General features: G+C 50.9%; 1 protein-coding gene and 1 long non-coding RNA gene across 6 annotated transcripts in view; one reads left to right on the top strand and one right to left on the bottom strand.

Annotated features, from left to right (window-relative positions):
- Positions 1 to 5,945: 5,945 nt before the first annotated feature.
- Positions 5,946 to 25,949, bottom strand: ALOXE3 (arachidonate epidermal lipoxygenase 3). 4 transcript variants are annotated; one of them, XM_006217787.4, is made up of 15 exons: positions 25,572 to 25,949; positions 24,735 to 24,939; positions 23,581 to 23,662; positions 22,927 to 23,046; positions 22,510 to 22,635; positions 19,928 to 20,031; positions 19,207 to 19,379; positions 18,357 to 18,500; positions 18,049 to 18,252; positions 17,870 to 17,956; positions 17,243 to 17,412; positions 16,565 to 16,686; positions 12,518 to 12,618; positions 11,773 to 11,943; positions 5,947 to 6,841 (listed from the first exon to the last, which is right to left on the bottom strand). In XM_006217787.4, exons 1-15 carry the CDS (start codon positions 25,716 to 25,718, stop codon positions 6,662 to 6,664), a joined length of 2,136 nt encoding a protein of 711 aa, XP_006217849.1. In that variant the 5' UTR covers positions 25,719 to 25,949; the 3' UTR covers positions 5,947 to 6,661. The 4 variants fall into 4 exon arrangements, with proteins under 4 accessions (XP_031531865.1, XP_006217849.1, XP_072796775.1 ...); XM_072940674.1 differs by having other exon boundaries at positions 24,807 to 24,939; XM_031676005.2 differs by lacking the exon at positions 17,870 to 17,956 and having other exon boundaries at positions 5,946 to 6,841.
- The window catches only part of LOC116279645 (uncharacterized), a 42,233-nt gene continuing 22,264 nt past the window's right edge, over positions 6,770 to 26,738 (top strand). The window contains exons 1-3 of one of the 2 annotated variants that reach the window (XR_012060302.1): positions 6,770 to 6,823; positions 8,216 to 8,262; positions 10,290 to 10,373. This is a non-coding gene — a long non-coding RNA (uncharacterized lncRNA). Of the gene's footprint in view, positions 6,824 to 8,215; positions 8,268 to 10,289; positions 10,374 to 26,738 lie in introns of both variants that reach the window. The other variant, XR_012060303.1, reaches the window with a different exon arrangement.

Genomic DNA, 26,738 nt, shown 5'->3' with positions numbered 1-26,738 from the left:
TCTCTGGGATCTGATAGAGAGGAACAGCAGGCAAGGCACTGGGCCTGCCTCCAAGAGGGCGGGTGGAAGGTGACTTGGATGAAGGAGGCTTCAGGGCTGAGGAGCCAGTCCAACCTGAGCCAGGGCTCCAGAGAAGTTGAGGGAGAGGGCAGGGTGGGGCCCTCAAATGTTTATCAGCCTAATTAGTTCGTTCCTTCTGGCCGCCCCAATCGCATGCAGTGCTGGGCAACCCTGCGAGGCCGGGCCATGGGCAGGGGATTACCTGCACTGGTTCAGGGGCCCCTCAGTGGGTGGGGGCCAGAGGAGGGGACGCAGCATAAACTCGATGTCCAGCTGGCCTGCTGCCTTGCCATTCCTCTCTGGGAAATGGGGAAGGTAGCGGCTGTAGCAGGAAGGCTGGCCCATCCTTCTGCCCCAGGGCCCAGAGCCCATGATAGGAAGTGGGGGGTGGGTGTTGGAGTTAGAGCTTGGGGACCCTAGGGCACAGAGAGCCTCCAGGAAGAGAGAGTCAGTGATGGGAGGGGGTGGGTAGCTATTGCTTCCTGTGGGGCCAGGATCAACTGAGGAGGGACTGGAATTGAATACAAAAGTAGAAGACAGTTGGAGTGAAATTTGAGGCATAAGAATTAAGCTAAAGAATGGATATAAAATTTGTGGTATAATCAAAACATAGAATTCTATCCAGCAATAAGAGAAAAACCCTAAAACATTAAAAAAAAAACCCAAAAACCTGCAACAGGAATGAAACTCACAAAGATTATATTGAGTGACAGAAGCCAGATATGAGTAAACCCTCTGTCATTCCACTGATAGAAAGTTCAAGAACAGGGAAAACTAAGTAATTCTTATAAAAGTCAGACCTGTGAGGCATCCTGGGACAGAATACAGACTGAGCACCTATGAGGGGGGCCACACAGGGAGATAGAAATGTCCCATACCTTGACCTGGGTAGAGTATAAGGCACTGTTTGTATTTCACTGTATCCATGTTATCCCTCAATTTTGTGAAGTACACACCATTACCCAAAACAAAAAGAAACAAAAAGAATGAAGCTAGGAAGAGGGCGGGAGTCAGGGCTGAGCTCCAGTGGAACTGGGTTTGTTGGGAATCAGGTAATTCATTCCTTCACACCTTCATTCATTTAGGAGATGTTTTTGGCACAGGCACAGTGTTCCAGACGCTGTTCTAGGCACTGCAGCTACAAAGGAGACACACAGCACACACAAGGGCAAGCAACAGTTAACAGTCATTTGTGCAGTGTCGTTTTGGATAGTAAGTGCTCCGAAGAAAATATACCTGGAATGGGAGGGGGACTGGGATTGGGGGTGAGTTTCTGATAGAATCACAGAAGCCAGAGGCATGAGGTCTGAGGTGGGATCAGGCCCTGGGTTAGGACTGAGTTTAGGGAGGCGCTGGGATTAACATGAGATGATGAAAAAGGATGAAATTCTACGCTCAGCAGCTAGCGTTTGGGACCCAAGGAGAGTGATGTGAGGAGAGAATTATGCTCTCAGCCCCTTTTCTGGACCTGCCCTCTTTCCTCCCAAGGGCAGCCCCTGCCAACAGGAAGCGCCAGCCCAGCATTCCTCCCTGGTGGCACCCTTCCATCACCATCAAGGGGAGGTCTCACAGTGTCTGGGTCACATAAGGGTGGAGGAGGACAGGGATTCTGAGATGAAGAGATGGTTCCAGTAGATTTGGGATATGGTGAGAAATGGGGAAGAGATTGCAGTTCAGGTTGAGCTCAGGGGTAGGGATGTGGTTTAAGTTTGGGAGTGAGAACCCAAATCTCATGTCATGCCCAACCCCCCACCCCACCCCTGATCAAGCCCGGCAGACAACTCACCTTTGGGACAATGACGTCATCCTTTCACATGGTGCCCATACCTAACTCAAGGGTCTCATCCCCCACCACGTTCCCCTTTGGTCTCTTCTGTCTGGGACTAGGTGCCTCTCATTCATTCATCGGCAGACTGTGGAGCCGTGCCTATGTTCCCAGCACTGTGTGAGGCCCTAAGAACACAATGTAACCAAAGCAAATCCCTGCTCTCCCTCATGGAGCTTATATTCTAGTGAGAGAAACAGACCATATTAACAAATTACCAAGTGAATGAAATGCCATGATAAAGAGTGATAAATGCTGAAGAGAAACTAAAAAAACAGGGAAGGATGATATAAAGTCTAGGGGAGCAAACTTTAGATATAGAATAACCAGGGAAGGGCTCTTTGAGAAGGGAAATTTGGAATAAAGACATGAAGGAAGTGAGGTCAACTCCTTCCAACCACAGGGCCTTTGCACATACTATTCCCACTCAACCTCTTGGACCTGAATAATGTTTCCTCTTCCTTCAGATCTTAGCTTGATAATTGCTTCATCAAGAAAGGCCAAATTTAACTCTTAATGGCTCTCACAGCACTGTAGCTATCATCTTTGATTGATATCTGTCTTCCCCACTAGATTAGACTGCCCATAACTTGTATTGGTTTTCTCCCCACCTCCTGGCACAGTACCTGGTAACTGGGAGACTCTTAAAACATGGTTCTTAATGGTTCCATGGATTAGTGATGAGGAGGAGATCAGGGTTGGAAACTGAAAAAATGATTGGGTTGGAATTAGGGTGAAAATTCAGAAAGGAGAGCTAGATAGGGGTAAGGATGAGGTGAGGGGCAGGAAGTGATGTGCAAAAGGGGAATGGGTTAAGGGGATGGAGGCAAGACTGGGGAGAGGCTGGGGATGAAGGTCATGCTGATGGTCTGGGTGACTGGCAGGGCTGTCTTATTTGCCTGGGCACAATGCCTGGGCTCTGTTCAGCCACCCTGATGACTCTTGGGTGATGCTAAGAACCTGAAGATGCAAATTTCCTTCTTAAGGTGTAAATTATATGTAAATTTCTCCAGTCTCCTGCCTTCTACCCACTCCCCATCCCTTGAGGTTATGACCCCAGGGGGCTGCTAAGGCTCAGTGAGGACCAGGGCCAGTGGAGGGGGAATTGAGGCTCAGGGCATTGGGAAACTGCACCTCCAGGCCCCTCTGGGATGTAGGGTCCTGGAGCAGCAGAGGTGAGAGGCCCAGCCTTATCCTTCTAATCCAGTGGTAAGATCACTCTGTCTGGGGTGGAAAGGAGGTAGGGGTAGACAGGCAGCCTGGAAGGTAGCATGGGAGGGGACCTTGGGGAAATGGAGGGAGCTGATGGTGTAGAGGAGTTTGGGTGTCACCACAAACAATGGGGATCTATCTCCATTCCCCAAAATGTACCTCCTCAAATCATAACCCACCATCAATATGTCTCCCTCCAGCCAGTCCCTCTGTCTCAAAAAAAACAGGAGTGGTGGCTCTGGGTTTGATCAGAGCTCAAGGTGGGAGTGAGAATTGGGGTCCCAAGGGAAACAGAAACAGAGGTGGGGATTATGAGGATGTGAACATGGCCGGGGACATGGAAGAGATTAGGCACGAGGATGTAGATGGGGCACTGCCCAGTTACAGCCAAAATGTGGATGTACAATTCTGGGTAGGTGCTTGCTGGGCTGAAGAACTGGTTCTCCTTGACCAGGGGTGGACCTGGAGAGCAGGAGAGGCCCCTGGGAAAGATGCAGGCTCACTGGGTGGCTCACAATGGGCCACCCACACAGGAAACTGAGTCCTCACTGCTGGGGCACCCCTACCACCACCACCCTGCCACGCTCAGAGCAACCCCTGGAGCTCCACCCCTACTAAAACAGAGGGGAAAAATCAAATCAGGTCATTCCTCTGCTGTAAGCCAGAGCTTAACACAGTGTTGCACTTAGAATCAAATCCAAGGACTTAACTGTGGACTATAATATTGTGCATGACTCAGCTTCTGTCCACCCCAGGTCACCTGTTCCAGCCACTCTGGCCTCAAACACACGCCCTTCAAGTCCCTTGCACTTGCCCTGTCCTGCTTTGTAACACATTTCTCACAAGCTGTTTTGAGTGTTTTGTTCTTGTTAACCAAGTCTCAACTCAACTGTCACCTCCTTAGAGTGGCCTTTTCTGATCACCTGACCTAATGCTTCCCCCTCCCCCGAGTCATGCTAACACACTGCTTGGTTTATCTGCTGACTGCACTCGCAACCAGCTGAAAGGATTTGTTTATGTGTTTGTGCATGTGTTTTGGGTCTGCCCCTGTAAGCCAGTGGAAGTAAGGATCATGCCAGGGGAATTCACAGCTGGTTCCCACAGTACCCCTCACATAGCGTCTAGGAGACAGGAGCCATGAGGCAAGCACATCGGAGACCGTCGATGCTGGAAGGGATTTTCCGTTTATCTGACAAATCTGGGCCACTGAGGCTGAGGGACTTGCTCAAAGCCAGCTGCGGAAAGAGGGCTGGCATGCTTCCCTCTACATCATACCAGTCGCCTTGAAGACTGATGGAAAAGCACAGAGGCGTCAGAGGGCAAGCTGGGGGAAGCCCCCTTTCTGACAGGAGCTTTATTTACATGAGCCCCTCCCCACATCCTGTTCTCTGAAGTGGCCAGAGCCCCCATAGACTCCTACGTGCATGCGGCCAGGTATGTCTCCCTAGTAAATCTTCCTCCCAGCTGGCTTTCTGGGAAACCACATTCCAATGATCCTCACTGGTCTTGCCATCTCCGGCTTGGGGGCATTTTTAGGATAAGCATGTCTTCTAATGCCAACTGTGGTGAAGGCCAAGAAATGTCTGTCTTCTTGGAAAGCCAGGCTGCCTGAATGTGCCCTAACGTCACTCCAGCGTATCCTGGTCAGCCTGTTCCAAGTCAAAGCCCAGTTTAAGGGGCCACCTCACACCCAGTCTCTGCCATAGTCCTCCTGGCCACAAGGGGGCGCCATTGGGTATTTCTTCATCGTGAATTTTGTTGAAAGATGAGAAAAGTCTGGTGATTTTGGCTACAGTCTCAGGTTGAAATCTACAGGTGATACATTGCCAAACATGCCTCTTCATGCACAATGTCATGAGAATCCTCTTCTCCCAGTATCACAGGTGCAGGAGGTGAAAATCTGACCTTTGGCAGAGCCAAGGGCTGCCTCACCCTCACCCTCCAAGTACACTGTGACTGGCCAGAGAGAGACTGTGACCAGGGTTTGGTCAGGTACAGAATTTGACTCAGGAGGCAGAGGAGGTAAGGGGAGCTGGCTCTGAGGTCTGGGGAAGCAGGAAATTGGAAAGGTTGGGTGACTGTGGTGAAAGATATGGATGACTGACTTGAGGTCTGCACAGATCTCTGTTTTTAAGGGCTACAGGGCTGGAAGGGAGGACATCAGACTCCCCAGCTTACCATCTGTTTTAGTCAGAGTGGGCTAGATTATGCTGCAACAAAAAACAATCCTGCAATCTCAATGGCTAAACCTAACAAAAGTTTATTTCTCAGCTTGGTGCCCAGCTCAGGTCAGCAGGGCCTCTGCTCTAGTCCCTCAAAGACAGAAGCTGATGGAAGTGCCATCTCAACACATGCGTCTTGAACAGAGAAGCAGAGAGAACTCTGGAGAGCGCGTGCCACCAATTAAATGCTCCAGCCTGAAGATGACTTGCATCACTTCTGCTCGTAGCTTGTTGCTCAAAACTCATCCATGACGCCACCCATCCACAAAAGAGCCAGAGGTTGAGTCTTCCATGTGTCCAGAAGAGGAACCAGATCTCAGTAGCAAAGCTAATAACTCCCACACCCAGAGGCTGGATTCTCAGGCTTTTCAAAATACCTAAATTTTAGTATTGGCTCCTTGAGTCTGGATAGCCATTCATCTCCTGATGAATGACACACTCTGGGAGGTAAAGGAATGTAGGGCCTGGCTAGGTGGTGGGTTGAGCTGGGAGGTTTCCTGTCTCCAGAGCAGCTGATCCAGGCATTCATTGCTTCTCCTTCCTTCTCTAATTCCCTGGTACCCCATCCACCTACATATACACGCATACCAGAATAAAAATGAAGTGGGAGCCAAGTACGTTGATTTTTATTGAACTTACCGGGCTCAAAGACAGAAAGTGTGTGTTGGGGGGGGGGAATGATAGTGGGGATAGGTAAGAGATGGGAAGAGACTCCCCCTACACATACACATGGCAGGGAGCCTGGCCCTGAGAACTCCAGTTAGAGATCCAGGCTAGCTGGGCTCTAATTCTAACCCTCTCCTTAAAGATGCTGGGGTCAAAGTGGACCACATGGCAGATTCAGGGCACACATCCTTCCTTGCCCTGTTTATAGGTTTTTCCAGAGAAGGAAGTTGGATTGAGTTGGTGCTAGGCTGGGAGGAAAGTCTAAACAAAGGGGAAAGGTGAGAGAAAGAGTTTTGGAATTGGGGAGGACTGGGAAGGAAGGCTTAGAGTCCCAGGCTGGGGGTCCCAATGGGAGGAGGTAGATTTTCAGAAAAAGGAATAAGCTAGGTTTTCACAGGAGGCTGCCCAAAGTAAGGTAAAGGGTGATGGGGTTCCTTCCTTTCAGGGGGCCTGTTCTGCATTTGACTTTAACTAGCGGCTTATCGTGGGTACTACTGTATTGGTCCCCAACTCAGGGTCCAGGTCATATGATGCTAGAGCCATGTAGGGTGGAAAAGGTCCCCACGTGCAAAGAAGGTTCAAGTTGACGGGGAACAGGGAGGATGGAAGAGCCTGTAAGACCCTGAGAAGCCGGCCCTCCTCACGCTTGGGCTTTCCGCGTGGTAGGAGGAAGGGGTTAAATGGAGACGCTGTTCTCAATGAGGGGAGGGTCCAGGTAGGCATAGGGCAGCTCCAGCCCCCGGTTCCGCTCCCGGATGTCTCGCGAGATTTGGGCCAGGCGGTTCTGGAAGGCGGCGATGCTCCGGCGCGGGGCGTCCTCGGTGAAGTGCTCATCCGGGTAGGTGCCCAGGGGCCGCTGGGAGAAAATCGGGTGCGGGGAGGCGAGGGGTGGGGGTGGGGTGTCAAGACAAAGTTCAGGACAGGGTGGAGAATAATAAAGGACCACGTTTGCCAACAAATAATAGTTAAGGTGGCGTCTAAAGGCGTGACCCAGCCACGGCTCCCGTAAACACAAACTCTTCCAAACCCCCAAACCACCACTCCAGCATCCTGCACAGAGCAGCCCGCACACCCGCAGCCCACTGAGTGGGGCCCAGAGTGGGACCTAAGGTTCCTGCTTCCTCTGCTCGGAACCTTCTGACTGTGACTCTGACTCTGAGATTCAGTTTCTGCATCTGAAAGTGGATGAATTGGCAGAGAAATCTTTTTCTTTCTTTCTTTCTTTCTTTTTTTCTTTTTGCCTAGAAAATCTTTAAAGGTCCCTTCCAGTACCTGGGCCACTGCTTTATAAACTAAAAGAACACAACCACATTCATAACACAACTGAAATTAACATGAACACACTCCAGTGAATACACCCAAGAAAACACCAATTACCTCACAATTTCACAAAAGTCAACACCTGAAAACAACCAAGTGGGCGGCATCTCCCCAGTCAACAGACATAATGAAACTTTTCCCAGCACGGTCACCAGCACTACACTCTCATGCTTGACAGCGTAGCCAACCACAGCCAAGAAACACGGCAATGGACTTCAGTCAGTGCCATCGTGTGGCAGTACGGGACTGTTCTCTGCCTGACCACACCACACACCCAGTTCGCAGTTCATGGGGCCAGCTTCCTAACCAGCACACAGTGCTCGTTTAAAATAACCTTCATACAATGTAACTGTTGCCAACAATCCTGATGTGTTTAGAAATTCTTTGTCTTATTTTATTGCACCAGCAGAGCCTTCCAGAACAGTGTTAAATCACAGCCTTGTTTTCTTGTCCCTGAATTTAATAAGACCCCTATTGACCATAACTACAGTGTTTTCTTTTGTTTTCCGAAATATATTTTGTCAAAACTCCGTAATGGTGTTTCATTTTACAGGGAGTTTTTATTAGTAATGGCTGTTCACTTATCAAATGCTCTCTCAGCCTGTAGTGAGATGATTATATGTTGTTTCTTTATTGATGTAATGAATTATATTGTTAGATTTCATAAGGTTGAAGCAACCTTTCATTCCTAGAATAAACTAGACTTCATCATGGTGTGTTATTCTTTTACTATTTACTATTGGCCTTCATTGGCTGATGATACATTTTTGAGATCATTGTAGCTAAGTGGAACCAAGTTTGTGATTTTATTTTCTTAGTTACAGCTAACAAGTTGCAAGCACTTTAGTGAACCATCACAATGGCATGACAATCCTATAAGACAGGTACTCTCTTCATTTGCACTTTACAGATAAAGAAACAAACTGAGGCTTAGAGAGGCTCAATTACATATCCAAGGTCACGTAAGTGGGAAGTGTGGATCTGGGACGAGAACCCTCTCCCAGAGACCCACCTCTCTTCTTAAGAGCACTGTCTTTGCCAGGTGCTGGTATCAGGGTTCCCAGCAAAATGATTTGGGAAGCTTACAGTTTTTTTTCCTATACTTTCAAGCAGTTTGAATGATTTAGGACTGACTTGTTTACCAGAATCTCCCTTTACAAGGAGAGAGATCGGATCTCTCACAACCTTTTCTATTTATGTATGGTTTTCATCAGTTCTGGTGTTTTTGTTAGGTTTTCCTAAAAAATCATTTATTTCATGTGGGTTTCCCAAATTTGTTTGCATAAAACTGTAAGTAGTATTTTCTTCTAGTTTTTTTGATCTTCTCTGTATGTGTGGCCCTGTGCCTTTTCTATTCCTAACATTGTACATTTATGTTTTTTTTCTTGATTAGAATAGTCTCTAATTCCTTTATTTTATTGATCTTTTCAGAGAATCAGTTTTATGTCTTATTTACCAGATTAATGTCTAATTTCTGAAACTATAGTGTCACTATCAATGATGCAAAACACAGAAATATGACAGACTGGGTTCAAAGCCTACTTACTAGCTGTGACCTTGGGCAAACCACCTAGTGTCTCTGAACCTCACTTTTCTCCCCTGTAAATTGGAGCTACCATTTATTGAACACTGTATTAAGCATTTTAAATATAGCTCCTTATTTATTTTGTATTTTCAAATAGTGCACATAAGGTGTCTGATTAACGACTGCGACGTGATAGACCCTCAAGAAATGACAAATATTAGTATTGTTGTTGTTAGAACTTTCCAGGTGAAACTTCCCACTGACTTAGGAGGAGGGAACTCTCCACTCTCCACTCTCACACTCTTGAGTGCTCAGCCCTCTCCACTGTGATACTGTGATTTATAATAAGGAATATATATTTGGTCTTCCTCCCATTTCCGGCACAGAGTTCCCGAAATGCTTACAATTTCATAAGTGATAAGAGTATTGAAGGTATCTTTTGTTACTCATAATAAGCCCTTTTCAACCACACCTGAGTTTCTGTTAATGAGGTGCTCCTGGAAAGCCCCTAAGGTTGGAGACTGGTTGTCAGGGGAGTCTACCTTGTGACTAGAGAGTTAGAACTTTCAGTCCCACCCCCAACCTCTGGGGAGGGAAAGGGGTCAGAAAGTTGAATTCACTCCCAGAGGCCAATAATTTGATCAATCAATTGTGCCTACGTAATGAACCTCCATAAAATTCCCTAAGTATAAGTTTGGAGAGCTTCCAGGTTGATGAACAGCGGGGGTGCTGGGGAGGCGATGTGCCTGGAGAAAGCACAGAAGCTCCGAGCCCCTTCCCACACACCTGGCTCTATGTATCTCTTCCATCTGGCTGTTCCTGAGTTGTATCTTTTTATTTTTTATTTATATGTTTCTTTTCTTATAAGTTAAAGCTCTTTTTAAAATTTGGGGGTTTTTTCCTTTTTTTTTTTTTTTTTTTTTTTTTTGGTTGGGAGAGGTAATTATGTTTGTTTATTTTTAGAGGAGGTACTGGGGATTTAACCCAGGACCTCGTGTATGCTAAGCATGTACTCTACCACTGAGGTATACCCTCCCCCCGTATCTTTTTAAAATAAACCAGTAATCTAGTAAGTAAACTATTTCCCTGAGTTCTGTGAGCTGTTCCAGCAAATAACCAAAACTGAGGAGAGGCTCTTAGAAACCTCTTACAGCTGGTTGGTCAAAAGCTCAGAGGACAAGCTGGACTTGTGATTGGCATCTGAAGGGGGTGGGGGTGAGTGGAGGAGCAGCCTTGTGGGTCTAAGCCCTTACCCTGTGGCATCTGTTGCTGTCTCCAGGTAGAGAGTGTTAAAATTAAGTTATATTATGGGTCCCCCAGCTGGTTTCAGAGAATTGCTTGGTGTGGAAACCACCTCCTCACATTGGGTGTCTGGAAATATTGAGTGAGAGTGGTGAGAGTAGTAACAGAGTATTCTGTGAGTAGACAAAAAATAGATTTTTTTCCTTTATAATGACAGAAATGGTCTCCAAAGCCTTGGGAGATGGGACCAGAGGGGAGCAACATCCAAGGACGAGTTCCTGCATTCCCTGGCAATGAGACAGTAAGTTAAAACTTGTTAAGGAGGTTAAACATCTGTGCCAGATGGAGTCAAGCATGAGAAATGAGGATATTCCATAATTGCAGAGGACTTGGGGACTGACGAGGAGGGCAGAGGCGTAACTGATAACCTAGTGTGTAAGTGGAGATGATGGTAATTGGTGATTAAAGGGCTGCTCCCCTGGCCTAGCCTAACTAGCAGCCTCCTCGCTGACATTCCTGCCTCCAAAGTTGCCCCTGCCACCCATCTGCACAGCCACAGAAGCGCCCTTGCTAAAGCACGAATTTAGCCATGTCACCCCTGGCTTAAACTCTTCAGCAGTTCCCCTTTGTCCTTTGAATAAATACTGTGCCCACACTGAACTGTTTGTGCTCCTACAAACACACCAATAGACTCTCACCTTCACTTCACTTCAGTTGATAGAGTCCTTCCTTCTGCCTAGAAACTAACCCTGCCCCTCCTTTGTCTGCTAAACTCCTACTTGTCCTCAAGATTTCATCTTAGATGTCACTCCCTCCAGGAAGCCTTCCCAGGTTTGCCCAGACTTGGTCAGGTTCTACAGGGCCCCATCCTTACCTCTGTCACTAGACAGTAAGCTCACAACATCAAGGTTCTTAACTGTCTACCAGTTAGCACATTGCAGGTGCTTGAGAAGTACACATTGAATGGAGGAATTACTGAATAATTCCTACATCACTCTGCTGCCCTTTTCCACTTCTTTGTGTGTCTCATCAACTAGACCATAAGATTCTTTTTTTTTTAATTGAAGTATAGTCAGTTTACAATGTTGTGTTAATTTCTGGTGAACAGCATGGTGATTCATTCATATATATATATATATACACACACATATATATATACACACACACACACATATATATATAATATATATTCCTTTTCATATTTTCATTATGTGCCATTACAAGCTATTGAATATAGTTCCTTGTGCTATTCAGTAGGACCTTGTTTGTGACCATAGGCTTCTTGAAGGCAGGAAGTTCTCAACTTTATGTGCCTGGTGCCTAGCACTGTGTTGACACATGAGAGGGATCCAGCAAACATGTGTTGAATATTTGGGTGAAAGAATGAGGGATTGATGGGTGAATGGCTGATGGATGAGTAAATGGTTGGATAGGCTGATGGATAGACAGATAGGTGGAAGGATTCATAAGCTGGTGAGTTAGATGGGAGTTGTGTCCCCACCACTGAACTGATATTTGCTTCAATGTATGTCTTTGGGGATCACCTATCATTTCCTGAAGAAACTGAAGAACCCCAGGCAGCTCAGTAGTGGGCATAAATGCCAGCAGTCAGCCCCCAAACTCCCTGGAACAGCTCTACCTCCACTAACCAGGCCCTGCAAACTACCCTCCACCTGCACCCTCCACCCCAACATACACACCTGATCCTTGGGCTCTTGGCTGACCAACCAGAAGAGGAGAATGTTGTTACAGGTGGTGTTCACTTCTGGGAGAGTGTCTAAGTAACTCTTCAGGGTGGTGGTCCCCTTGGTCTGGGGCGGGGGCTGCCTCATGGATGATGGGGCATTGGGCATCCAGACCCCAAAGTCATGCTGTGGAAACCCCCACCCCAGTTGAGTCAGCTGGCCAGATGGGGAGAGCCATCTCCCTCTTCAACATCCCTGTTCCTGCCCCCACCATCCCAGGTCTTGCAGTTGGAAAATAAGGGGGTCATGGAAAGGGAAGAAAGGGAGAGGTATAAGGTAGAAAGCTTCCAAAAGGGTGGCAGGAGCCTGGCTTACCCCTAGTCACTTCCTGCCCAATGCCCTAGGACTGGATGGAGCAAGTCATCTAGGATGGAGGAGGACCCAGAGTAGAGGTAACTCTAGAAATGGGCCATGGACTGACAGGCTATGCAGAGCAACTTGCTTGTCCGCCTGCTTGCGTCTCATCCATGGCAGGAGCCCATCAGTTCTACTCCCACCTCAGCCCCACTTGAGTCACCATTACAAATTTGGACCCGGCTCCACTGTAGTCATCATCCGACACCAGCCCTTCACTCCACCCAATCGCCATTCCAACCCCAGCCCTGATTATAAACCCCCATCACCCTGACCAGCTCTGTCCATTGCTGAGCCTAACGCCACGTGGCCCAGGGTCCCCCAGGTCTGCCCTCTGCAGTTTCACCTGCCCACTGTTGACAGCGGCGTGCTGGGCGGAGCAGTTGAAGATGATTGCAGTGAGGAACTTCACGAGCTCTCCTGGGCTGCACAGCCGGCGTGGGAAGCCTGAGTGTGGGGGGAAGAGGGTGTGGATGGAGGGGACCAGATTCTTAAGGGCAGCTCAGGGCTGGGGCTCACCGCAGGGGGAGAGTGAAGAAGTGCGGACTGAACATTTGGCCGCCGCCATCTTTAGACTAGGATTAGGGTTGGACTGAGGTTAGGGATGATCATCACTAATGCGTGGCCTCTGAAGTGGGTGCTGGGATCAGACCAGAAAACCCCCAGCCGGCAGAGCTCACAGCAGGAGAGCCAGGTCCGAGGTGACAGCCAAGCTGCCTTTCCCTGACTGCCACGGCACTTCTGTCTGCAGCCCATATTAGTGCTTAAAGATTTAACTCTACCCAATTCACCAAGATTTGTCCATGCGCTTAGGAGCAGATCGTTCGCTGCGGGCTTTAGTGGCAGAGACAGACAGCCAGAGAGGGGGCCGCTTAAAAACTCACAGTGATGAAAGCAGAAGGAGCTTTAAGGCCAGGGCTGAGCTCTTTGAGGAGAGGGCAGGCAGGGCACGGGGCTAGCGTGGTTCAGGAGACTTCCCTGGAGGAAGAGAAGGGGCCCTCCTGAGTTGAAGAATGGGTGAGCTTTGAATAGAAGGAAGACAGAGGAAGACATTTTTAGGCACAGCCCTTGGTCTTCTTTTCTCTGTACCTCGCTGGTCCCATCCAAGACTGTGGCTTTCACCACCTCCCACTGGCCGATGACTCCCAAATTCTCATCTCTGACCCCTGAACTCTAGACTCAGCAGGGGACCCAAATCTGCGCTGCCACCTCTGCCTGAGTGTCTACAAGGCGTCTCAGATTTAATACCTAGAACCTAATGCTTGACTCCCTACCCTGACACTCCCCAAACCCATCTCCCTGACAGTGGCCCCATTTCAGTGCTCTTTGTCCAGTTGCCTGGGCCAAAATCTGCACACTCGTGCCCCTTTTTGTCCCATACCACACAAATCAGCAAATACTTCGAGAAGCTGGTCTCATCTCATCACCCCCGTCTCCAACACGTCACTCCTGGGTGAACCTGACTGCTTCCACCTATGCTCGTAACAGCCAGTTCTTTACGTGACAGCCAGAGCAAGTGATTCTTTAGAATCATAAATCAACTGTGTCACCCTGAGCTAAAATCCACTAAGGGCGTCCCCTTTCGCTTGCCTCACCGGGGCCACACTTGATCTGGCTCTCATTCCTTCTCTAACTTCTTTTCCTTCCCTGCTTTTCTCCTTCTCACTTAACTCTTCTCAGCCACATAGTTCTTGTGCCCTCCAACCCACCGGCACACTGCCACCTCAGGGCCTTTGCACTGACCCCACCTCTGCCTGCACACTCTTACCCAGTTACCCACAGAACTACTCTCCCTTCCTTCACAGCTCTGTCAGATGTCACCTCCTCAGAGAGGCCTTCCCTGAACACCTAACTGAGATAATCCCCCTACCTCAACATGCTATATCTTCAATGCTCTTCTGTTCTTCTTAGCATTCATAACCACCTGACGTATTTGCATGTTTATATTCTGCATCTCCTCACAAGAATGTTAAACTTCATGAAGGCCAAGATTTTTGTCTGTCATGTTCGCTGCTGAAACCCAGCACTTGGAACAGTACTTAATAAGTATTAAGAGGCCAGTAATTACTGGTTGAATGAAGTGAATGCACAAGAGGGTAGGAAACCAGAGTGGGAAGGCACAGGGCATAAGCAAGATGAGGGGATAGGAAAGGGACTTAGTCGGAGGTGAGACTGCTGCCATGTGCCAGGCCAGGTGATTTCTCGGCATATTTCAGAGGATTACCAGGGCGGTGGCCCCACGGAGTTGGCGGGTAAGCAGCGAGAGGCTGGGAGAGGTGGGACGGGTTAAGAGGTGGCCGCCACACTGCAGAAGTAGTGAGAGGACTGGGACTAGGGTGGTGACAGTGGGTAAATGACGGGGACAATAGGATTAGCCAGCCAACTGGATTTGAGGAGGAAGACGTTGGGGAACATGAGTCAAGGTGGCCCAAGGCGTGGAGCCAGGATGACAGGCAAGAGGCTGATGGAACAGAGCAGGGACTGAGGTTTGGAGGAAGGGCTGGGTATCTGCCTGGGAGTATGTGGGGATTTTCAGAATGTTCTGTTCCTGGTTGATAGTCTAACCTTGAGGACTGGAAAAAAAAAAAGCAAAGAAATCAGAACATCGATGGGATTTTTGCTGTAGCTCGTATGGTTTTTTTCCCTTTGAAATATGGAAGCAAAAGGCATGCCGACTAAGGTTAATGAATGAATGTGTTGTACTGGTTGGAAGAGATGTTTGTCAGTCTGAAGAATGGTCTGATGTATTAAATCAGAGGCAAGTTGAATAAAGAAAGATAGGAGAGTTGATTTCCCTCTGGGTCTTAAATAGGAAACAAACAACCCCAAAAAGAAAAATGGCTGGCCGTGGAGGAGAAGCAGTCAGGATCGGGACGCGCCTGATTAACAGTAGGTTTGCAAAGCACAGGAAGGGGCCGCCCTTTAAAAGACCCAAAAGAGATGTGGCTGCCACCACCTTAACCCAGAAATCACGCTTGGCATCAGTAGTGAGACAACCTGATATCATGTCCCTCCCAGTATGATGTAATGCAGAGAACACAGCATCGCCTGGGAAATACTCCTGCCAAAAGTATTTAACCTCTAGATATTACTTCTGGTTGACAAAAACTACAGCAGTTCGAGGAACAAGATGAAGGACATCATGAGGAAGCAGCCTGATAAATTCGGAAAGTGAGGCTAGTCATAGGTTTCCAGTAACCCTTGTCAGACATCATGTGATTTAAAAAAGGGTAGAGGGGGCTGTCCTAAAGTAAGAGGGACCTTAGAGTCAAAACAAACAAATGTGTTGCGTGGCCCTTGATTGGCTCCAGAATCAACCAGATCAACTGGGGAGAATCCGACGAGTGAGGAAATTTGAATATGGAGTGGTAAGAGGATGGTACTGGCGATTAGTGTCAGTTTTGTTAAGTGTGACGACTGCACTGTGGTTCTGTAGAGAAACTGCTTTATTTTTTTGAGATGCATACTCATTAGAGGTGAAATATGAATATGTGTACTTCACCATAAAACAGTTCAGCAACACACAAAAGCAACAGCTTAACCAAATATGGCAAGATGTTAGGAATTGTATCTAGGTGGTGGTAAATGGGTGTTCATTATGTTATACCCTCTGCTTTTCTGTATGTTCACAAATTTTGTTTTAAAAAAAAAGGCTTCGTAGGGCTGTCAACAGCTGTTCATTCTACTTTGGGGTGACCTGGGTCCTCCTGACACCTCCTCCCCTGGGTCTCCCCAAACATGAATTCCCCTGGGTGGCCACCAGAAGTGCTAAGTCAGCTAAAAGTCACCTCCTCCCTGGAGCGAAGGGAAGACTTTAAGGAAGGAAGGACGGTCTGGGGCATCTGCTTGCACTGAGGTTAAGCCAAGGAGGCCTAAGAGGCCACTGGTGTCGGTGGGCCTCTCAGGCAGCATCGGAAGAGAAGAGAGAGTTAGGGGCGGGTGACAGGCATAAATAAGGTGGAATCAGGCAACGGCAGAACCGAGTTACTCCATGAAACCAAAAGAAGTGAGAGTGAGCTTGGTGGCTGGAGGGGCATCAGAGGGTATGAGAGAGGGTTCCAGAATTCTCTGCTTGAGGCTGGAGATGGCTCCTACCACATGATGCAGCACATCCACAGACCTCAGCAAGCAGAAGTGAATAGGTGGTACAGGTCAAGCAGGGACAGAGGGGCACCGTGTAGTGGCTGAAAGCAAGGGTTTTGAAGACGCTGAGAGCTGGCTCTGGGTCTTGCCTCTGGCACTTACTGCCTGTGCAGCCTTCTCTGTGCCTGTTCCTTAGCTGTTTGCTGGGGCTAGTTCAGAGGCTGGTCAGTGAATAAGAACTGAATCATGGTGGAGCTGGCAGGGGCACAGGGTCATTGGGAGTTTGTGGTTGGACGATGAAGGGGAATACCTGAGCTTTCCCGGCCCAGAAACGCCTGAGCAAAGATCTCGCCAACCCAGGCCTGCAGCTCCGAATCCTGTTGCACAGACGTGTCACCGGGGTAATAGTAGCCCACAATTTCTGAGACAAAGCTGCAGGAAAGAGACACCTGTGCTGCATTGGTGACCTTGGGCTCAGGCCTAACCCAAAAACCAAGGCCCAGTGCCGCCCAGGCTGGGGAGAGCCAGACACCCAGAGTCCACTGGGAGTCCATGGGATTTCAGCAGGGATCCCCAGATCCAGTTGAAACCCCAGTGTTCCGGCTTCCCTCAAGTCTCACCCCCTCTCTGGACTCATGGGTGCTAGGGGAGAGGGCACCAAGGAGAGCCTGACTGGCTGCATCGCCTCCCCCTCAGCACCCAGGACAAGGGAAGGCCTGCTCTCCTGGAGGCCCAGCCCACACCCGGCTGCTGCCCCTGCCCTGCCTCCCCCGGACACCCCGTCCTTCCCTGCCTTCCACGCATTTACCCACCGCCCAGCCCCTCTCCAGCCCACAGCTACCTGCCATTCACAGGGAATACCCCAACCCCAACTCTCACCCTGGGGGTGCCTCCAGCACCCAGCCCACATGAGCCCGTGAGTCCACACTGCCCCTAGGCCCGGAGGCCCTGGTGGGGCCAGATTGACCGCAGGTCCCCAGGTCCACACCTCTCAATGGCCGCCCAGATCTTCAGCCCATCATCCCGGTAATGGTAGTTGGGGATGGCCAGGACTCCACGGGCCCGCAGGCTGTCCGGAAGGCAGAAATTGGTGTAGGTGAAGTGGGCCAGACCGGTGCTCATGAGGTAGAGGAGGCCTTGCCTCCCGATGGATGTTACCTGAGGACACAACACAGCTCGGCTCCCAGGCTAGCCCAACCCACACCCCAGTGCCTGGGGATGAGATGGGGCTAGAGACTTAGCAGAGGGGATTTTTCAAAGAGTCCCAGACCACAGATCAAACACCCATAGGGGCATGACGAGGGCCGCACAGGGTCACGGTTCTGCTATGTACCTAGGAGGTAATCCTTAGGTATTTGGTAACTAGAAGAATGGTAGGCCTGGAGGGGAGAGCCAACGTAGGGTCAGTGGGAGCTGTGCTCAGGCTGGGGATGCCCTGCGCACCTCAAGGAGCCTTTGGAACCAGAGGCTGAGGAGGTGGGCCTGGAGGGTGAGTTTGTGGGAGGGGCTTGTGGGAAAGGGGCTGGCAGGACTGGGAGATGGACAGGGTTTGTGGGTGGGCAAAGCGGGGCCCCAGGGCCGGGGTCGGGGTGGGGGCCCAGCGAAGAGGCCGCACTTTGTCCACAAGGCCCTCAGGGTTGAGCAGCGTGGCCCGTGCAATGGTGTTCACTTGCAGCGTGTAGCGAGTGTGGGGAAGCAGGAGCTGTGAATGGAATGAGGTCACAGGAGCCGAAGGTCAGGGGAAAAGGTGGCAGTGGTCCGCTCCCTCTAGCCCCCACCCAGGGTCACCCAGACCTTGTAGATAGGATGACAGAGTGGCAGCTGACGCAGTGTAGCCATGGCGAAGGCCTCACACAGCAAATGCGTGCACAAAAAGTGCGTGTTGTTCTCGTGCACCAGGAACTCAGAGTTGCGCACCCACGTCTTGGCCAGCAGCCAGTCCCAGTCAGAGTCAGTGGGCAGAAAGATGGGGCTATTGGGCCCGGGGGTCTGGCTGAGCTGCGTCCAGGTATAACAAAGGGGTGAGGCTCAGGACTGCTAGTGTGCCCCCGAGACCCTGCCCTCGAAGCCTGGCCCCCACTCTAGTCCCCCTATAGGCTCACCTGGATGGCCAAGGGCACCAGCGCCCCTTGGGGGTTGAGCCACAACAGGCAGAGCGGGGCGGCCACATACTGTGTGCGACCATTTAGGCAGTGGACCGGGACCTCGGCCAGGATCCAGTAGTCTGCTAGGAAGATGTTCCCCTTCTGGGGAAGGCGTACCTAGGCTTAGAGTTTCCTTCCCACCTGTGCTCTGCTTCCCTCTGGGTTCTCTGCCCATTCCCATCCCCTCCTGGGCCTCAGTAATGCTTGGTGCCTGCACTAATGGCCAGCGCCGAGTACCCCAGCCTTCCCAGAATGTCCGGAATGAGGTCCAGCTGAATCCCTCGTTGTGCAACCTCTCACCTGGCTTCCCAGCTTGGATAAGCCAGCATCCTCCCCCCATACCTGGTCTTTCCTACTCTCAACTCTGAAGACTTCAGTGTGTTCAATAACAGCAAAATCAACACACAATAAGAATTCACCAGCCACATCTCCAGTCTTCTGGAGGATGCCTGAGGGATCATATTTTCCCTCACCTTCAGAGTTCCCAGTTCTCCAGGATTGTCCCTGCTGTGTCGAGTGGCAGTGCCTTTGGCCTGTCCTAAAAGTGTTCTTCAGCACCTTGGATCTTGGAGGCCTAGGAACAGGGACAGGGCCTCCTCCTCCAGGCTGTCACGCCCAATCATACCAGGTCAGCAGGCCCCATCTGAGGCCTCAGGCCTGAGCCCCTTCTGGCCCTCACTCACGTCTCACATCTGCTCTACTTAAAAGGTGCAAGGCTAGGGGATGAGGCCTGCAGGCTGGGTGCAGTCCCAGCACCCAACCCTTACCCTCCACACCCACCCCTTTTCCCTACTGGCAACACACCCACCTCTAGCTCTGTCTGCAAGCAGGTCCCTGGTCCCAGCACAGGGGCCACCATGTCATGGGTGACAGGCAGCTTGCTGGGCAAGCTGGAGAGGCAATGGAGCATGACAGGATTGACACCATTCAGGTATTGGTACCCAAAAAAGTGGTCTTCACGCCAGTGCTCTGTGACATACTCTAGGGGACAAGAGAGGGGGGCCAGCTGGGCTAGAAGCTGCCTCCCTAGATCATGCTCTACCCGACCCTTTGCTCATCACTGTGGTTTGGCCTCTCCTCCCAGTGATCCTATGAGTAGGTATAATTACATCTTCATTTTAACACTGGACACTGTAAGCCGAAGAGATGGAGTGACTTGCTCAGTTGAGTGGCAGAGCAGGGATCTGAACCCAAGTCTGGCCCCAAAACCCAGAACTCTTGGTGGCAGGGGCAGAGGAAAAGAGGCAGTGCGTCAAATCAGGACTCCCTAAATGATCCTTGACCCTCTTCCAGGGAAGCAGAGTATCTCTCTGTCCCCACTCCCCTATTCTTGTCCCCTCAGAGGAAGGAGAAGTGGATTCCTGAGGGGAATTTGGGAGATTGCCATCAGTGAAATCAGGACCCCCTCCCACTGGAATCCAGCAGTCCCCCTGAGAGGGCTGGAAGAGGGCCCTTTCCCAGGATGGGGCAGAGGGGTCTGAGCATGGGGTAGGGTGGAGGCTGGACATCTCCTGCCTGCTTCTGCACACCTGAAGTGATGGTCTTGTGGCACCGCAAGATATTCCGGATATCACCCAGCCTCTTCCAGGAGCCCTTGCGGTCCAGCAGCCCTCGAAGCTTCATGCCCAAGGACCTGTGGGTGGGGAAGAGAGCGTGGGGCCTCGGGGGTGAGGGCTGCCGAGGGCCCTGTGCCCACAGCCTAGAGAGATCCGACAAGGTCAATGCTTAGAGCTGGAGTACCTAACAGTCCACATGGGAGAAAAGTCTGGAGGCCAGCTGGGGCTTTGTAGGGGTGACCACGCAAGTGTGTTGTGTAAAGATAGTGCAGGCAGTGCAGACAAGTCCTCACTGGCATTTCGGCCTGCTTTCTCCAAGCTCCCATCTTGTCACAGACCTTCACTGGCTCCGCTCTGCCCTGGCTGCTAAGGGTGCCTAGGAAACTCCCCACCAGACAATTTCTACCAACCTTTGGAGTTTTTCTCCCACCCTGTGCAGTAACCAAGACCAACCCACAGCCTTCTCAATAAACATAGCCAGTGACGTACTTTGCACTGTGGACTGGTGAAAGCGGGCTTGGGCTGTGCACTCTTCACTTCGTGGCTGTCTTTACTATTTGCCTTTTTTTGCAATGAGCTTCTGTTATGTTATAATCAGGAAAAAATGCTTGAAATGAAGTGTGCTTTCTCCCCTGTCCTGGGCTTTGTTCAAGCTGTGCCTCTTCTAGCAAACCATCTCCAACATCTCCAGCTAGTATGAAACCCATCTGTCCCATGTATGTTTTAGATGCAGAGTCCCTCGTGGAGCATGGATGGCCTGATTGCTGCGCCCGACTCCAGCCCCAAACACACAGCTTGTGTGTACCTTTCACAAAATATTCATCACTTTCTTTCGTTAGATTGTAAACCGTTCATTACATCACTCCCTTCGTTATATTAGTGTATTCATATCAACTCCTTTTATACTATGGGCTCCTTAGGGCCAGGACTGGGCTCTGTATGCCTTGACATGTTCAGTTCATAATAATCATTCAACAGCTAGCCAAGTCAAAAAAAGGAACGGAACATAAGGCAGATGGGTTTGTGGCAGTTGGTCAGTAAGGTAGGCTGTGGAAGGATGCTGATGTGCTGGGTAGAGTGTGGGCACCTGGAGAAGGCAGGGGCGCATTAGTGACCTGACAAGCCAAAGGGACAGCTTCCTACATGCTCACTAAGCTGCTCAGTCCTCCTTCCACGAGCCTTTGCTGAGCACCTGCCCACTTGGGCCCCAGGAGATGGGGAAACTGGGTGGGAGCTCGGTCACTAAAGCAGAGGCTGACGAAGCAAGAGAGGGGAAACAAAAGGCCTTCCTTTTCCAAGGCCTGCCGTACATGTCCTTCCGGACACCCTGCAGTCGCCCCACACTAAAGCCTGGTGATACCTCCCCATAAATGACCAGACAGCTACCAGTTGCGCATCAGCCCTTCTCTGAGCCCCACACCAGCTGTCCTGGTCTCCTAGGGGCTCCCTTGCATAGACCAATATATCCATCTGGGGACCAACTCAGATGGCTCTACCTTCCGAGATGCTCCTCTGGTCCCTCAGCCCTGCGAGGGCCTCCCAGCAGGTCCTTGTCCTGAAGTCAGAGCCCTGGGTCTGCCTGTGTGCCCCAACCCACTGCAGACGTCCCCAGGCTACCTGCCCCACATCACCTCTGCACCCTCTCCCATTAGTCTTTCTCCAGAAGAACCATTCTGGCATCAAAGCCCAGAACATGAGGACCCAGCTCCTTGCTCCAGCCACCTAGCACAGCCACTGCACAGACGGCTGAGCCCCCCACTCCTCCCACCTCACTACAACCTGGGTCTGCCCAGGACCCACCTTCTCTCCCCACCTCTCTCCTCTCCCCAGCCCAGAGCTTCAATCCCACCTATCTCCACAGCAGCCACCTCCTGGCCCCTCTGACCCCCACCTCCTCCAGGCACCAGGTGTCAACTGTACCCGCTCCAGCCACGTCACACTCAGAGCGTCAGACTTGAGCTGCTCATGACCCCTCCAATTGCTAATTAACTGTACTCTGTGTCTCCTGGGGAGACTGTGAGTTTGTCAGGGCCAAGACTGTATCCTCATGCTGCTACTCAGTAGCATCTATTGAAAGATTCTTTGTGCTATGTGTTAATCATTAAATTCTCCCCCATCCCTATGTGTAGATATGAATATTATTGTCATTTTACAAATGAGAAGAGTGTTTAAAGGCTAAGTGAAAATCAAGGTCATTCAGTTAGAAAGTATTGGTCTGGGAATTGAACCTGAGGTGGCCTGACCATCTCCTTAAAGCTTAAGGGCTGGGCCTCTCTGGTCCTACTCAGCGTGGTCCCACCAACAGTGCCTGGGACCATGCTCTGCATAGAGTAGGTGCTCAGTGAATCCTATTGGTTTGAGAAATGGAAAGAGAAGGGATGACTAAAGAGCAAAGAGAAGGTGATGGGGAACTAGAGAATGGAGTTGCTTTGAGGAGACTGGGGACAGGGAGAGGGGAGGCTGGGGGCAAAGAGGGGGAGACTGGGGCAGAGATGTGGATGTGCATCAGAGGAGAAGGGAGAGTGAGTGGAGGGCAGAGAGGGCAGTGGCCTCACGCAGGGATGGCATTGAAGAGCAGCGACGTCGTCTTGGTGGCCGAGTAGCGAATATTGGGTTCCATGTACAGCAGGGACGGGATGTCAATTTTCATGGGGAAGCCAGGCAGGTACCGATTCCCACTGCTAGAGACCGGAGAGTGTTGTGGAGCAGTTCAGAAACCAGTAAGAGGGACCCGCAGCCCCCTCCCCTTAATTCCTTCCCTCTCTCCTTCCCCAGAGTCCCCAGGCCTCCCCTCACTCCCCTTCTTTCAGACAGACCCCTGGGGCTATCCCCACCCAATTCTGCTCCGGACACTTGAATCAAACTGTACTTGCCAGTGATCCGACCTCTAGGCTGCCCAGGCCCTGTCCTCAAAACAAACCCTTCGCATCACACCCTGCCAGCTTCTTCCCTAAACCTCAGTCCACCCTCACCTGTTGCCCTGGTCTGCACAAGGTGTCGTCTTGGTCAAGGCAAATTTCTTATCTGATTCCATCTCCTCAAAGCTGCGGACGTCTATGATGCCCGGGAAGCCAGGGGCATAGACTTTCCAGCTTCCAGGGGAAAGAGGTCAGAGGTGGCAAGTGAAGCTTGGGGTAAACAGGAGCCTTCGCTTTTAAAGACATGACTTTAAATTAAAGCTCCCCCAAACCACCCACTTTCTGGATGGGTGACAGAATTAAAGGGTTGTTTTTTTTTTTTTTTCCTGAAGGTACTGGGCTTCAGATCAGGGTCACACTTGAGGGTGACATGAATGTTCAGGCTGATGTAGACTTGGGTTTGTATTGAGATCAGGAGCATGGCTGGTTTAGGGGTGAGGCTGAGGATGGGCTGAGATTGGTCAATACTAGGGTCATGTCTGACACGGGGATCGAATCCAGGATAGCTGGGGGCTGAGTGTGGATTCACTGATGATACTGGGCCAGTTGTTGGTACTGGCATTCTGGATCTGGACTTGGGTAGATTGAGATTAGGTTTAAATGAGGGTCCTGCTCAGGACTGGGCCCCCAAAGTTGAAACTGAGGTCAAAGTTAGTCTGATTAAGGATGGGGTCAGAGTAAGAAGAAGTGAAATTAGGCCACCCTCACCGATAGCACTCCTGTCGGGCCTGGAGTTCACGTTTCCTGTGGTCCAGAAGAAGAGGGAGGGAGTCCTGACAAATAGTTCTTGCTGTGGGGAATGAAAATCACTCATCGAATAAGTCTTTTTTCAGACAACACCTCCTCTAGCATACCTTGCCTGAATCCCCACCCCTTAAACCCATCCCTAAGCAATGCGGGTGTCCCATGTTCTTTGTGCATTAATCAGTAGAGGGGATTCAGGACAACCTCTCCCCCAAATTGCAACACTCTTTCTGATTGTTTTCATGTCTGTCTCCTTTCCAAGCCTGTAAAACTCCTTGGGGGAAGAAGTCACATCATATTCGTTTTTGTGTTCCCAGCATCTAGCCTGGTGCCTGGCACCGTGCACTTAACATATACTTGACAAATGAACGAATATACTTTGTGAAGTGATGATATGGGGGTTTGGAGTGAAGTCTGTGAAGGACTCACTTTGTTACCAAGGGTAACATTCACTTGCCTCACCTTGACCTAGAACATCATCTCTCATCCCTAAGTCTCTTTTCAGCACTCAGACTAGCTCTAGTCTTGCCTCTCGAGATGAGACAGCTCAGGAGACATGGAAGTCCAGAGGCTAAAGATGCTCAAGCATCCTTGAAAGACTCCCTAGATTCAAGAAGGAATCTGACCAGCACCTCACAGGGACTTCATCCAAACCAGAAAAGCCAGTAGTAGTGGCCAGGGCCTCTCCAGCTAAATTTTCTAAACATTCAGGGCCTCTCCCTCTGTTGAAACCCAATACCTCAGCTTGCAGGTGAATTCTTCTCAGAGGAGTGGACTCTAGGGGAGGGCAGAAGGCATGGTGAGCAAACCACAGTCTGTGTGTGTTCGTGTGTGTGTCCCTGAGTGGTGTGTGTGTGTGTGTGTGAGAGAGAGAGAGAGAGAGAGAGAGCGCGCGAGAGAGAGAGAGCATGGTCATCTAGCCTCTGCATTTCCAGAGGGGGAAATACTGCCCAGAAAGCCCCTGCATTTCAGAGTGTTAGGGATTTATTTTTTCAGAACACCCTGAGTTCCAGTTACCCTAACCCCAGCCCTATTTCCTCACCCTGGGCTCTGAGAGCCCACCCCTGATCCCAGCAGAGGCCTCCTGCAGCCCAGGCCAGCCCCTGTCTCTGGCCCACCTGTTCCTGGTCGAAGTTCTATGGTACAGTAACCCTCAATCCATTGATAGCAGGGAAATTGGGAAAGGGTACCATCCGGGGCAGTGACACGGATGCGGCTGCAGTACCAGGAATCCGTGGAAAGGAAAGCGTAGCGTTCCTTGTGTAGACGGAGCAGTAAGAGCTCACCCAGCTCTGCTGAGCAGCGCACCTTGTACTTCTGCACCTGGGGGGCCATGAGAGTGAGCAGATGAGAGGCAAGGAACTGCCAGGGTCATCCTTGCACCTTGGAAAGTGTGTCTACACTTACACCTATTTTGGCATATAAAGCCAAGCTGCCTTTAACCCATGTGGTGCCTTTGCATGAATTAGAAAAAGGCAGCCTTCAACTGGGCAGAAGCAGCCATGTGGCTGCAAGGAGCCCTGTGTGACCAGAGTGGATTCTGGACTTCTACTTCCCTGGCCTGCTTGGAGCCCCCACTGTGTGTAGGCCACCAGCAAACAATCCTAGGGCCTGACAGAGGCAGGCAGACCCCCTCCAGGGAAGAGGAAACCCAGGTTAAGAGAAGGCAAGCAGCTTTCCCAAAGCACACTTCCAATTACTGGAGAAGGAGCTAGGAAGCCAGCAGAATTCTCCTGAGCCCTGGCCCAGGGCTTCTTTTTCACAGCCCTGTCTGGGTACAGTTTATCATCCCCAGGAAAGACAGGTACCACAATAGGGGCGGTGACCAGGGCAGGGCCAACATCCTGAGTTCTGCAGGATTTGATGAATCTTGGAGGAAAGACCCTCCTCTCCGTGAGGGTCCCCAGCTGGCCCTGCCTTTAGGGGTCACTCCTTCCTTGCTCCTCTTTACTCACCGATCCAGGGGCGAAGTCCCTGCCCAGGCGATCCAGCCGCTGCTTGGGGCTCTCACCACATGTGCCCACCAGTGTGACAAAAATGTTGTCCAGTGTGCCAGCCATCAGGTAGGAACCAGTGGTCACACGTACACAGTACACGGCCATGATGGGAAGAGAGGAGGGGTGCCTACCCTAGCAGCCAACTTGGAGAATTTGAGCGGCAGGCCAAGCAGGGCTGGGCTGCTGGGCTGCTGAGCCTCTGTGTGAGGGTCTGGGGGGCAGGTTAGGCCTCTGAGGAAAAGCCCAGCTTTCTCCGGAATGCTCTTGGGCTCTCTCATCCAAAGTTCCAGGACTCTGTGGGAGCTTGCTGAGGGCTCCCTTTCCCCGCCCATGGCCTTGCCCCGTAATAGGTGTGTGTTTGCCTCTGGCACAGCCGGTTCCTCTGACTGGCAGGACCGGGTTCACCCAGATGGATATCAGGAGCCCAGGTCCATTGGGAAAGGAGGGACCAGATGCCGAAAGGGAGACGGGGATTAGGTTGACGCCTGTATGATTGGGACACTGCCCTTCTCCTGATCAGCAGCCAGTTAATGTCGTGGGACCCTTGACTGCCCACTCCCCAACTTCCCCCCAAGACCCTTTCCTCCTCTCTCTCAGCCAGAACTGGGCACAGGGTACCCACATTCTTACTTGTGAAACACCCATGTGAATCACTATACACAAGTGAGCCACACTCGTCCATAAATCACTAAAGCCACATTCAGGTGAGTGGCGCACGCATTCCTGCACACTCCATACTGGTCAGAAACAACCCTCCTGTTACCTCCCAAACTCAGCACCCTCCCCCCTCAAACTGCCCTGTGTGTCCCCGGGCTTAGCACGCCTGGTCTCAATCTCCACCTTGGACTAGGACCAGTCAGGAGACCGAGATGGACTCCAGGCGCACAGCGTGTGAAGGCCCCATGAGGCATTCTTGCCGATCCGAGCCTGCCCTTGGCCTTGGGGCGATGGGCAGGAGCCTGAGTGCCTGGGGTGCCTGGGATCTAGGTCATCCAGACTGAAAAGAAACCTCTCCTCAAGGAAAGCTCGCGGCTGCAGCGGCCCCTAGAGGCCAGTCCCAACACTGCACCCTCCCAGCCTCTGCCAAGCTCAAGCCGCAGAGTCCTAACCTGTGCTGTACTCAGG

The sequence above is a fragment of the Vicugna pacos genome, chromosome 16 (assembly GCF_048564905.1).
Source record: "Vicugna pacos chromosome 16, VicPac4, whole genome shotgun sequence".
Classification (NCBI taxonomy): domain Eukaryota; kingdom Metazoa; phylum Chordata; class Mammalia; order Artiodactyla; family Camelidae; genus Vicugna; species Vicugna pacos.
Note: the sequence above shows the minus strand (reverse complement) of the source record. Positions and strands in the feature narration are given on the sequence as shown.

Coding starts and splice junctions, on each gene's coding strand:
- ALOXE3 (XM_006217787.4), bottom strand. CDS start 25,718: ATGGCCGTGTACTGTGTACGTGTGACCACTGGTTCCTACCTGATGGCT. Junction 22,636..22,926: donor TGTGCAGACCAGGGCAACAG/GTGAGGGTGGAC, acceptor TCCGGTCTCTAG/CAGTGGGAATCGGTACCTGC. Junction 18,253..18,356: donor TGGTGCCCTTGGCCATCCAG/GTGAGCCTATAG, acceptor ACCTGGACGCAG/CTCAGCCAGACCCCCGGGCC.